Here is an 8,875-nt window from a genome sequence, read left to right on the forward strand (position 1 = left end):
GAATTCATGCTGCTCTTGGAAAAGGTGAGCTGGGGACTTCCAGGGTGAGAAGCCCATTCCTTTTGACCAAGGCTTTCCAAAGCGGTTGAGGAAGGGGGCGTGGGATTTGGGATGCCTGGTGTGAAACTCCTTAAGGGTTCTGATTTTCAGCAGTTTGGGTTCTCCGCTTTTCTGAAAAGCCGGTCCTCAGGATGAGCCTGCAAAATCAGTCAACCCTTAAAACTCCCGGCCTTTGGTGCTCGGGAGGAGAGTGGGGTGGACCCATGCGTGGCAAGGCTCCTGGGGGTGTTACAGCTCATGTCTGGGGAGGGGACATAGGCTGCCAGGTTTCAAAACCCCTTCGCCACGTTCCGTCAGACAACCGCTGTGATCTCTCTGGGCTTGTTCCGTTTCCCAGGTACCGAGAAGCTGAGCGATGCAGAAAAGAGAGATTTGGCAAGACACAGGTCCTCCAACATGGTCCTCTCCAAGTCTAAGATGCTGGTGATCAGCGGGGGGGATGGCTATGAGGATTTCAGACTCACCAACAGCAGCGAGACAGTGGGGCGAGATGACAGCACAAACCATCTCCTCCTGTGGAGGGTCTGATCCACGGCAGCACGGGACCCCACTGTGGGGAGAGCACCAGCCCCACCCCTGCCTCCTCTTGTTACCAACCGCCCCTGAGCCCGTCTCGTCTCCCATCCCGGATGATTTGCGTGTGCCTGGGGACAAGCTCCTCCCAAACACAGCGTCTGCAGCGTGGTGAGAGGAACACACTCGCCAAACAGAGCCTATGGCGCAGCCTGCGCTTACTCCAGCTGCGGGTGCGGGTGTGAGGACAGGGGCACCTGGATGGACAGATTTATGTGGCACTGCTTGGAAGCATCCAGGCGAAAGAGGAGGGCTTAGTAGAGGAGAGAATCCATTGTTTGTGCGGTCGGCAAGGGACCTTTCTTTTGTGTCTTGTGCTTCGACGTGCCTGGGGTTCCGAATCCAGGCGCTTGGGAGCGGAAGGTCCATGTCTAAGCAAGCGCTGCCCGCTCTCTTGCTCTGTCTCTTGTCCACCCAGCCAGAATCAGCAAACCGTCGCATTCACTTCACCGCCACCTTCACTGGGATCCCCACACACCATGCTCCCTGCTCCTCCTGTCAGCGGCAGCCGCTCCAGCATCCCCGTTCGCCGCAGCTGCTCCAGCATCTCCAGGTCTCTAGCTAACCCGCTTACTCATCGCTGTCACCCAAAGAACGCTTGTGGTGGTGGTGTTTGTTTTGCATATATATACAATATCCTTATTTATTTTCTGTGGGCGGGGGGGGCATTTGACGAGCTTGCATGGAAGCGGAGGCAGCGTCGTGCCCAGGGAATTGCAGGCAGGGTGCCGACACCCCAGCCTGCTGTCAGTCCCAGCCAATGCTGAGCTGTATATAGCAAGTGTCATACAATGGCAGCAGTATCACATTCACCCACGAGCGCTGATCCCAGAGGGTTACCTGAGTGTCTGGAGGGGAGAGGAGAGGTGGGAGCGTCTTGGCTGAGAGTCAACAGCTCTGATTGCAGAGATGGCACCGAGCTGATCTCCGTTCAGCCAGCAAAGAGGGGAGCTGCTGGATGAAATAAAAAATGTGCAATACTTAGCTGGATCCCTGCAAACGGGCAGCGCCACAAGGGGGCACTGTGAGAACCTCCTTTGGCTTTAAGAGCAAAGCAAGTGGGTTATTGTGGCCTATAGCTGGGGCAGAACCAGGAGGGGCCTTGTCCGACTGCAACGGTCTCTTGCATTGTACAGTATTTATGGTTGTTTTTTTAACTCGTTACCTTTTTGTCCCCAGCACTTAATTTATGTACTTAGCTTCCAGATCCCGAATCCTGAGTGGGGGTAGGGAGCAAAGAGAATCACAGGGGTTTCCTCACCTAGCGAAAGAGTGTGAATCCACCGTCAGCCAGCTTGCACCAAAACTATCCCCAAAGGAAAGTGTTATACAGGCAGGCTCGCCCCCAGGGCTGCCTGTGAGGGTTCCTGTGGCCAAAATGGGGCCTCAAGGTGACTAATGAGGGTTGGGTGCCCAACCGGAGACACCTTAAGGACCGTTTTTTCAGAGGGCAGCACTGGGAACTTCAAAAGCACCTGACATGACAAGAATTCATGTGCCATGGACTCTCAGTGGGGTTTGTGCTGCTAAGTCGCCAGTGTTGCCAGCTCTTACGGATCTCATGATATTTAGTGCTTATGTTAAAGCTCCAGCCTCTGGAGTCATGTTATTTCATAAGAATCTCAGCTTTCTTTTTTTTGTTTGTTTAAATTAAATTTCTGGCCCTCATGGTTGCAAAGAAAAAGGTGGGAACCAGGGCCTGAGTGCACCCCGAAGGCTCAGTAAACAGAAGGCAAATCAAAATGAACCCCAGATGAAGGATTTTTTTTAAACACTCTCATAATTTTGAACACAGTCGGGGGGGTTTTGAACTCTGGACTGGCGATACTCCAGAACTCTGGCTCTTTTGAAAATCTGCTCCTGGCTGCTCACGCTTTCTGAAAACCACCTTTAACGTGTCTCACGTTGGACTCCAAAAATGGAGGGCCATTGAAATGGGCCCAGAATTGCCCGTCACTTTTGAAAAAGTAGATCTGGATGCCAACTTCTCAACCCATGTTTACTTAGGTTGTCAGCTGTGTGGGGCAGGGACCATCATTCTGTTCTGCACTGCATAGCACCTACACATGGGGGCCTGGGTCCGTGACGGGGCCCTTCCACAGCACAAATAATTACGAACAACAGTTAGACCCCTAAACGTGTGGCCTGAATGTTTTATAAGGGGTTGAGCACTTACAGCCATGCCCGTGGCTTCCTGATGAGACGTCTCCCCACGTGTTGGGGGCCTCTTTGCGTCTGAAAATCAAGCCACTCATTTAGCTGCCTAAATATGGGGTTAGTCACTTAACTTTAAGCACCTGCTTTTTAAAAATCTTGGCCTGTCTGCAGACATCAGTAGGTTTAAAGACCACCCTGATTGGGTTCTCCCAGTTATACAGCAGCTCTGGTGCAATAGCTGAGTGCCTGAACAATGTGCTTAAAAGCTCCGGGCCACACACCTAGCTCCATTGCTCCATTGCCACCGGTGTGGCTAAGCCTGCTTACCCTAGCTGTAGTTCTAGCCCTGTTGAGGTATTTGAAAATACTTTATTCTCTAGCATTTTAAATACTTCAACAAAAAACTTAAACAACATTTTGTGTCCCCAGTGACCTGAACAATATATACAAGTATATTTTAAGTCTTCATGCAAGAGCTTTCTCTTTTGCAATTCCTGTCGCCCAGGGCAGCTTTCTTTCATATCTCTCCCTCATCTGCATACTATCTGTTTTCCTGTTTCATCTAAAAACGTATAATTTCTCCGTCCTCCCTTTCCTGTTTTGGCTGATTCGCTCCATCAAGTGGGTTGGGATTTTGCACAGGAGCATGGTCATGTTGCTAGGGCACTGGGCTGGCAGTCAGGACACCTGGGTTCCATCCCCATCTCTGCAACTGAGTGACCTTGAGCAAGTCACTTTCCTCTCTGTGCTTCTGCGTCCCCTCCCACCCTTTGTCTGTCTTGCGCATTTAGAGGTGAAGCTCTTTGGGGCAGAGACCGTTGGTTACTCTGTGTCTGCACTGCACCGAGGACTGGCCTAGCAATCCGCCGGGGATGCTGCGGGAGGCTGACCTTCCTTTAAGAGAGGCGGGTTTCCTTGTGGATGCGCAATGTGCTCCTCAAAGTGGTTTTTCCAAGAGGTTCGTTCACCAATCGCAGGGTCTTCCCTGCCGACGTCAGTAACTGCCCCTGTCTCCGTTTACCCAGGGCGCGGGTCAGGATGGAATTGGCCCAGTGTGTCTGAGCAACGTGTGGGTAAGATACAGCAGCGTCCCCCTGGGGCCACTCTCTTCCTCACGGGGTGATCTCCTAGGCCGCAAGCCAACCTACATCAAAGCCAATGGAAAGATTCTAGTCGGCTTCGGTAGGCAGTGGATCCCTCCCCCGGAGAACAGGTGGCAGGGTCAGCATGGCTCCTGATTGACAGCTGGGTGTGTCTCTATCTGAAAGGGGCATAAGGTGCTGAATTTGAGGTTGGAGGGTTGGTGAGATGCAGAATTTCTTGCGCAGGTGGGATAGAGAGTCAGTTCCTCAGCCTGCATAATGGAGAAATTGTCCTACACCCTGTCCTTACCTGTCAGAAAATACCGATATGGCACAGCCCTACGTGCAGCTCTCCCAGTTAGCACCGTGTTAGGAGCAGCTAATCCCTGAGGCCGCAGAGCACTTAGGGACATGCTGTGGAGTCCGTGGGGCCTAGGCAGATGCTTACGTGCTTTGCTGAATCAGTGTCCTGATCAACCCAGGACAGGGCAGCCTGCAGCAGCGCAAGTCCCACTCTGAGCACTAGCTGCCATGTGCCAGGCCCACGTGGAACTAGCCCAGTATCCTGTCTTCCGACAGTGGCCAATGCCGGGTGAACAGAACAGGGCAATGACTGAGTGATCCATCCCCTGGCATCCACTCCCAGCATCTGGCAGTCAGAAGCTAGGGACACCCAGAGCAGGGGGTTGTGTCCCTGACCACCCTGGCTAATGCCAATGATGGACCTATCTTCCGTAAACTGATCTAATTCTTTTTTGAACCCGGTTGTACTTTTGTTCTTCACAACATCCCTCAGCAATGAGTTCCATAGGTTGACTGTGTTATGTGAAGAAGTACCGCCTTGTGTTTGTTTAAAACCTGCTGCCTATTAATTTCATCGGGTGACCCCTAGTTCTTGTGTTATGTGAAGGGGTAAATAACACTTCCCTATTCACTTTCTCCACACCCGTCATGATTTTATAGACCTCTAGCATATCCCCCTTAGTCGTCTCTTTTCCAAGATGAACAGTCCCAGTTTTGTTAAATCTCTCCTCATATGGAAGCTGTTCCATACTCCTAATCATTTTGGTGGTTGTTCTCTGTCTTTTTTCCAGTTCTAATGTATCTTTTTTGTGATGGAGCTGCAAGAACTGCCGCAGTATTCAAGGTGGGGGCGTACCATGGATTTATATAGTGGCATTACGATCTTTCCTCTTATTGTCTATCCCTTTGCTAATGATTCCTATCATACTGTTTGCTTTTCTGACGGCCACTGCACACGGATGTTTTCAGAGATGTATCCGCAACGACTCCAAGATCTTTCTTGAGTGGTAACCGCTCATTTGGACCCCAGCATTTTCTATGTATAGTTGGGATTATGGTTTCCAGTGTCCATTACTTTGCTTTTATTTTGTTGCCCAGTCGCCCAGTTTTGTAAGATCCCTTTGTAGCTCTTCGCAGGCTGCCTGGGACTTAACTATCTTGAGCAGTTTTGTATCATCTGCAAATTTTGCCACCTCACTGTTCACCCCTTTTTCCATGGTATTTATGACTATGTTGAACGGCATTGGTCCCAATACAGATCCTAGGGGGACCCTGCTGTTTATCTCACTCCACTGTGAAAACTGACCATTTATTCCTATCCTTTGTTTCTTGGTCACACCCAATCCTGGAGGTCTCCAAGGAGTGAACTTCCACAGGAAATCCAGTGTGGGACCACAACTGCTCCTTGGCCATGGAAGGAGGATGATCATTCCTGTCATCTCCACCGTGCTTAAAGGGAGCTTGCTTTGTCCCCTGGTAATTCATACCAGCCCTTATGTACAGTGAACACTCTTGAATATTCTGTGCCTTCTGTCTGTGCTTTGGAGGAAATCAGAGTCACTTTGGCTGCAGCGTCTTGGCACCAACCTGGCCCCAGATTCCAGGTCCCTATTCAGTGTTCACCACTTAGGAGCAATGCACCCCCAGTAATAACTCTAACACAATGACTTCTCCTTTTGAAAGCCCCGTCACCGCCGTCTCAGTCCATGTGACTTGCAGGCTGCAAGAGGTCATGCATCGGTCTGTCTGTTTTCTCTCTGGTGGGGTCATCATGATCTTGAAATGCTCGGCCACATTAGTCACATTTCAGCTGAACATTAGAAGGAAACAGACCGGGGTCTCTGACGCGGTGAGGATTCGGTTGGAAGGGAATTGGTTGGCATGACAGGAGTTTGGATGCTCAGCAGGGCTTGGACATAACAAACTTGACTGGGAGATGAAAGAGGGAACAATCTCATAGTCACCGTCTCTCGTTGAAGCCTTCACAATCTCCCAGATGCTCTGAGCAGACTCTTCCAGGAGTGAGGAGTGAATCCTGCTCGCTTGATCCAGGCAAAATCCCTGTTGGGTGTTTCACAGAAGGTGAGGTGGGCTTGGCCTTGAGATGCAGTGACCTGGATGCTCCCCTTAAAGACAACTAGGTCCTCAGTGATGAATGGGTTTTGCTGAACTACTCTTAGGGGTGAGCTGCAGAGCTTTAATAGCCAATGGGCCTGTTAGACCAGCTGCTGAGACTCAGTGCAGTCTTAAAACCAGCAAGTAGATCTTAAAACCGGTATGAAAATCCCTCCCTCTTCAGCTGTGTGTAGAGGGTCTTTAGAGTCTGTCCATTGACATCAATGGACTTTGGCTCAGTCTCCTGGGAGGAGCTGAGTACCCTTCGCCCCCATGGAAATAAATAGGCCCTGTTCAGGATCAGGCCCCAAGTTCAGCGTTCCAGGTTTGCCCCAGGATGTCACACGCCAGGTACCGCCATCCCTCCCTCTGGTTAAGGTATTTGTGGTGAGATTGATGGCTGCAGGGAAGTACAGAAGCTTGAGCCCGGGATAGAGCACGTGAACGAAGGGAGGGGCCGGTTGAAATGAGCTGATTGAAATGTTTTTGGGGGGGTCAGAGGGATTGGGACATTTGGGGCAATGTTCCCCCTCTTTTCAGCCAGCTCTGTCTTCAAATAAATTCTTAGATTTCAAGGCCAAAGGGGTCCGTGGGGGTCAGAGTCTGCGTCCTGCACAGCACACGATTGTTCCCCAGTGTGAAACGCTGTAGGAATTGTTCGGTCTGAAGTCTAGTGTCCTGCTGCTGCTATCGGATGGATCTCAAACAGTGAAATGAATGTATGTGCCGTACATGTTTTGCAGCCCACCTTCAGCTTCAGCTAAGCCTAGAAAAGTGTCTGATGATCCTAACCGCAGGATTCATTCTGCCGGCTAGAGGTGAACTGACAAGCAAAACCAAAGGCATGTTAGGTCACTCCTGCCTGCTCCTTGGTGACCGACGACGGTGCCCAGAACTGTGTCGGAAAAAGGTGCAGGGAGGCATTTCTCCTGGTTCTTTTCCATTTGACATCTCAGCTCCTCCCAGCCCTCCCTTTGCTGGAGGACCTTGGCACGGACTTTGGCAGGCCGGAGTGGCGATGTCACGCGGTGCTGCGGGGCTCCCTTCCCGCTACTGAGAGGATGCTGTTCCTTAGATCTGTCCAAAAATCACTTCCCCTCCTCTCCCCCCATAGCTCAGTTGCAGGCCCAGAGACCTGCCTCAAAGAGTGTAAAATCCATGAGTGACCGTGAGGCTTTCCCGAGGTGATGTGGGCCATGTCAATACCGATCTGCGACTCAGATCACATCATCCGTAAATATTTTCTTTGCATTTCACCCTTAAAGCAAAGCCCATCCTATTTGTAAACACTAGGGGGCGCCATTTGGACACATTGGTGCAGACCACTGCCGTTCCCGGCTTCCAGAGAGGTAGAAGAGGATGCACAAAGCAACTCCATCAACGTCAGAGAGTGAGGCCAGGTTCCTAGACCGGGCCGGCTCCCTGCACAGTCTAGAGATGCAATGGTGGTAGAGTTGCATGTGACACGTCAAAGGGCCAATCCCTACTACCCAGGGGTGCTGGAACAGGGGGGTGGCACTCGTCCCCCGACTTGAAGTGGTTTCCATCATATTCAGGGTTTGCAGTTTTGTTCATTGGCTCTCAGCGTCCTTACTATAAAAATGGTCCCAACATCACTGCCGCTACCACCCACGTGCCAGGCGGGTGAGGTTGGCTCCTCCAGCTAAGACCTGGGTCTTTCTTTTGAGGTGGGCGCTGCTGCTACTCCACAGAGAACTAAGGGACTGGCATTTCCAGCACCAAAGGAGAGGACAGGACTGGCGCGGTCTCCCATGCTCCCTCCCCTCCCTGTTTGACTCTGTTCTCTTGGCTTTATTTCTCTGTTTGGTGAGAGATCCCACTGAGACGTACTGTAAATATTGGTATATATTGCCTCCTCTGTACATAGTGTTCTCAAGTCTTTTATTGTTGATATGAATTTAATGGCATATTTTTATAAACTTGTTTAAGTTTCACAGGCACAGCAAGGGGTGCCGACCACATTTAAGTTATAACTACTACAGTGCATTAAAGACCAGAACAAAACAGAAAGCTTTTACTCCTGAAGTATTACCAGTCCCCTGAGGTGTTACGACGATCACATTATTCCTGGGTTTGTTTGTTTTTTATTTTGTCACTGTGGGTTCTTTGTCATTAAAGGTCACTGATGTCAGAGCCCAAATCTGTGTGCGTTCTTTTCCTTCGCCCTGTTGCGGCAGTTTGTAACTGATAGCGGGCTTTGAATCAATGTCCTTCAGCTCTAAAAGCAGGAAACACTATTGCTCAAACTAAGGGTACGTCCAGACTACCCAACGGATCAGCGGGTAGCGATTGATTTATCGGGGATCGATATATTGTGTCTCGTCTAGACGTGATATATTGATCCCCGAACGCGCTCCCATCGACGCCGGAACTCCACCAGGGCGAGCGGCGGTAGCGGAGTCGACGGGGGGAGCCGCGGCCGTTGATCCCGTGCCGTGAGGATGGGAGGTAAGTCGAAATAAGATACATCGATTTCAGCTACGCTATTCCCGTAGCTGAAGTTGCATATCTTACATCGACACCCCCCCAGTGTAGACCAGCCCTAAAGGTCTAACCTGGCAAGC

At 50.8% G+C, this 8,875-nt stretch overlaps 1 protein-coding gene across 1 annotated transcript in view; it reads left to right on the forward strand.

Moving 5' to 3' along the window:
- Positions 1-605, forward strand: part of ARHGEF17 (Rho guanine nucleotide exchange factor 17) — a 238,065-nt gene extending 237,460 nt beyond the window's left edge. The window contains exon 21 of the mRNA XM_045021882.1: positions 398-605. Coding sequence (XP_044877817.1) covers positions 398-588 — 191 coding nt within the window. The 3' untranslated portion in view covers positions 589-605. The remainder of the gene's footprint in view (positions 1-397) is intronic.
- The last annotated feature ends 8,270 nt before the right edge of the window (positions 606-8,875 follow it).

The sequence above is a fragment of the Mauremys mutica genome, chromosome 1 (assembly GCF_020497125.1).
Source record: "Mauremys mutica isolate MM-2020 ecotype Southern chromosome 1, ASM2049712v1, whole genome shotgun sequence".
Taxonomy (NCBI): Eukaryota; Metazoa; Chordata; order Testudines; family Geoemydidae; genus Mauremys; species Mauremys mutica.